The sequence below is a fragment of the Leucoraja erinacea genome, chromosome 32 (genome assembly GCF_028641065.1).
Source record: "Leucoraja erinacea ecotype New England chromosome 32, Leri_hhj_1, whole genome shotgun sequence".
Lineage (NCBI taxonomy): Eukaryota > Metazoa > Chordata > Chondrichthyes > Rajiformes > Rajidae > Leucoraja > Leucoraja erinaceus.
In genome coordinates this window covers 1,105,001-1,108,666 of record NC_073408.1, presented here as the reverse complement: position 1 = coordinate 1,108,666, position 3,666 = coordinate 1,105,001, and the positions used below count along the sequence as shown (strand labels likewise).

The window sequence follows — 3,666 nt, the reverse complement described above, 5'->3', positions numbered from 1 at the left end:
TAGGCAGAGGTGAAGAGATGGGTCTTGAGGTGGGACTGGAAGATGTTGAGGGACACGGAATTGTGGATCAGTTGGGGGAGGGAGTTCCAGAGCCTGGGAGTAGCCCTGGAGAAGGCTCTGTCCCCAAAACTGTGGAGGTTGGACTTGTGGATGGAGAGGAGACCGGCTGATGTGGATCTGAGGGACCTTGAGGTTTGGTAGGGGGAGAGGAGGTCAGTGAGATATGGGGGGGAGGGGGCGGGGGGCAGATGGTGGAGGGCTTTGTAGCTGAGGACCAGGATTTTGTAGGTGATCCGGTGGGAGATTGTAGAGGCTGTGTGACCATTTAGTAAACCACTTCCCTGCTCTTTACACAGCCTTGCAATTCTACTGCCCTCGTGGTATTTGTGTTCCTTTTTGAAGGTCGTTAAATCTACATTTACTAGGGGGCGGTGTATTCCAAAGGCAATAACTGGTAGTGTGGAAAAATAAAATGCATCATCGTCCCAAACAAACCGTTATTTCTGTTTACGCACCACACGGTGCAGACACGCACTGTCTAGTGGATCATTGGACAGGTATCAGGAATGAATTGCTGCTTAAATCGCCCACGACTGTTGCCCGGGACAGGCTTGGCTTCCACATAGCCCGTCTGTGGTTGTTTGATGAGATTTCATTAAACTAAACATGGAGACTGACCTAATGCAGACAAACAGCTTCAACGGAGATGGTCAGAAAAGTTAGCATGGATGTGGTGGGCCGAAGAGCCATTACTTTGCTACACCAATTTTGAAAAACAAAGTGGGGAAATGTTTTTTTTAAATATATTCCTGCATATAAAAAGGACATAATTGCAAAGCCATTAAGCCTTTCTATTGAACATAAGAATAGTAAAATTAATATTCGCTAGCAAATTAGGCTTTGATCCTATAACAAGGTTTCGAGGAGAAGATAGATCAGCAATGATCGAATGGCGGAGCAGGCTCAATGGGCCGAGTGGCCTCATGCAGCTCCTGCATTTTGTGTACACTTGCCACAATCTGCAGGTCAGTGCCCTCGGCCAAGGCCCCCGCCCACACTGACCATTGGCCGCAGGTGAATGCAAACAGCCACTGTAACCCTGGGTGTACTGACTCCCACACGCTGCCTGTGGCCGGCACTGAGAGACCATGACTACCCCCAGGGACCGAGCTGTGCTCCACACTATCCTCGACCCCAACAACCCCTTCGGACACGATCCCTGGTCCGAAACAGAGCACGAACTGGTCGATGACGGTGAGTCTCCGCTTCAGCGGGTTATAGATGGGAGGAAGGTTGCCTCAATGCAGTTGGTAAGACCACACCTGGAGTTTTGGTCTCCTAATCTGAGGAAAGACATTCTTGCCATAGAGGGAGCACAGAGAAGGTTCACCAGACTGATTCCTGGGATGGCAGGACTTTCATATGAAGAAAGACTGGATAGACTCGGCTTATACTCGCTAGAATTTAGAAGATTGAGGGGGGATCTTATAAAAACTTACAAAATACTTAAGGGGTTGGAAAGGCTAGATACAGGAAGATTGTTCCCGATGTTGGGGAAGTCCAGAACAAGGGGTTACAGTTTAAGGATAAGGGGGAAGTCTTTTAGGACCAAGATGAGAAAAGACATTTTCACACAGAAAGTGGTGAATCTCTGGAATTCTCTGCCACAGAAGGTAGTTGAGGCCAGTTCATTGCCTATATTTAAGAGGGAGTTAGATGTGGCCCTTGTGGCTAAGGGGATCAGGGGGTATGGAGAGAAGGCAGGTACAGGATACTGAGTTGGATGATCAGCCATGATCGTATTGAATGGCGGTGCAGGCTCGAAGGGCCGAATGGCCTACTCCTGCACCTATTTTCTATGTTTCTCACCCGATGGGCGGGAGGGTTCACGCTCACTGCTGCACCCGCTGAGTTTCTCCAGCACTTTTGTCCACCTTCGATTTTCCAGTATCTGCAGTTCCTTCTTAAACAGTAACGCAACGGGTCATCTCTGGATATAGGGTGTCGACCTGAAACGTCACTTATCCATGTCCTCCATAGATGCTGCCTCACCCGCTGAGTTACTCCAGCACTTTGTGTCCTTTTGTACACTAACCAGCGCCTGCAGTTCCCTGTTTCAGCATTCTGTCCATCGCCGTGTTTAGACAGCAGGTTTGACCCGGTGCTCGTGGATCAGGCGAAGGATCTGGAGCTCCGTGGAGTGGAACTGGCAGAGTCCGGCCATCTCGCCTCTGCTCTGGGACTGTTTGACCAGGCTGTCTCCATCATTCCCCAACGCCCATCCGCTTACAACAATCGTGCACAAGCTCTGCGGTTGAAGGGAGACACAGCAGGTAAACACTACAAAGGCCAAGTAAGATCAGCATTGGGCCAAATAGGACCGAGGTACATGCTTGTCAGTAGACGGTCTATAATTTGTATTTAAACATTGCAGAGTAGGGGAATCTTGAACCAGAGGTTTACTGTAGGTTTAAGGCAGGGGGGAAGATTTAATGGGAATTTGAGGGGTAACTTTTTCACACAAAGGGTGATGGGTGTATGGAACGAGCTGCCAGAGGAGGTAGTTGAGGCTGGGATTTACACAACTTTTATAAAGCAATGAGACAGATACATGGATAGGACAGGTTTAGAAGGATACTTGGGTGATTTACTATGATAAACAGGCTGGTGAATCTGTAGAATTCATCACCACAGACGGTTGTGGAGGACAAGACATAGAGTCTTGTCCTCCACAAGAGTTTAGAACGGAGACGCGGAAATACTTTTTCACACAGAGTTGTGAATCTGGAATTCTCTGCCTCAGAAGGCGGTGGAGGCAGGTTCTCTGGATGCTTTCAAGAGAAAGTTGGATAGGGCTCTTAAAGATAGCGGAGTCATGGGATATGGGGAGAAGGCAGGAACGGGGTACTGATTGGGGATGATCAGCCATGATCACATTGAATGGCGGTGCTGACTTGAAGGGCTGAATGGCCTACTCCTGCACCTATTGTCTATTGTTCATTGATTCACGGAGGTGTTTGGCTGACCAGCGGGTAATTTGTGCTCTAGGGGCTCTGAGTGACCTGGACAAGGCAGTGGAGCTGAGCGGAGGCAGAGGGTGGACAGCCAGCCAGGCCCTGGTCCAACGCGGTCTACTCCATCGGCTCTCTGGACACGACCCCGAGGCTCTGCGGGATTTCCAGCAGGCGGCGGGTCTGGGTAACGCCTTCGCCAGGAAGCAAGTGACCCTCATGAACCCGTACGCAGCGCTGTGCAACCGCATGCTGTCCGAGATGATGGCCAATCTCCAGAACCCCCCACCGTCCGTGTGAAGGGCCGTGTAACACTGGGGCAAGAATCAATGAGATACCATCACTCCCCATCAGTTAACCTGCTCTGACATAATTTGCTGTTCTTTGGCTCATGATATCATGCGTTGCGATGCTTCCTCCCTCCACAGCTGCTGATAAATTCACACTTGTTGTTCCTTGATCAGAATTAGCTCCAACAGAATTATCTCCCCATTGTTGCCTGTGTAGGTGGAGGTTATAATATTCACCCTGCTCACTAACTGGAAAACAACACTCTATCGCTGGTTAACAAAACCTGTTAGGATCCTAACTTATCACTGGTTACCAGATCCTATGACCATTGTGTGATGGAACCTAGTTCTACAAGTTGTCAATT

The 3,666-nt window shown here is 49.4% G+C and overlaps 1 protein-coding gene across 1 annotated transcript in view; it reads left to right on the top strand.

The window, feature by feature from the left end:
• The first annotated feature begins 1,015 nt into the window (after nucleotides 1-1,015).
• Nucleotides 1,016-3,666, top strand: part of LOC129712251 (tetratricopeptide repeat protein 36-like) — a 3,535-nt gene continuing 884 nt past the window's right edge. Inside the window, exons 1-3 of the mRNA XM_055660529.1 lie at nucleotides 1,016-1,254; nucleotides 2,145-2,333; nucleotides 3,049-3,666. The exon at nucleotides 3,049-3,666 is cut by the window's right edge and continues 884 nt beyond it. Of these exons, the coding sequence (XP_055516504.1) occupies nucleotides 1,149-1,254; nucleotides 2,145-2,333; nucleotides 3,049-3,311 (558 nt within the window). The 5' untranslated portion in view covers nucleotides 1,016-1,148 and the 3' untranslated portion in view covers nucleotides 3,312-3,666. The remainder of the gene's footprint in view (nucleotides 1,255-2,144; nucleotides 2,334-3,048) is intronic.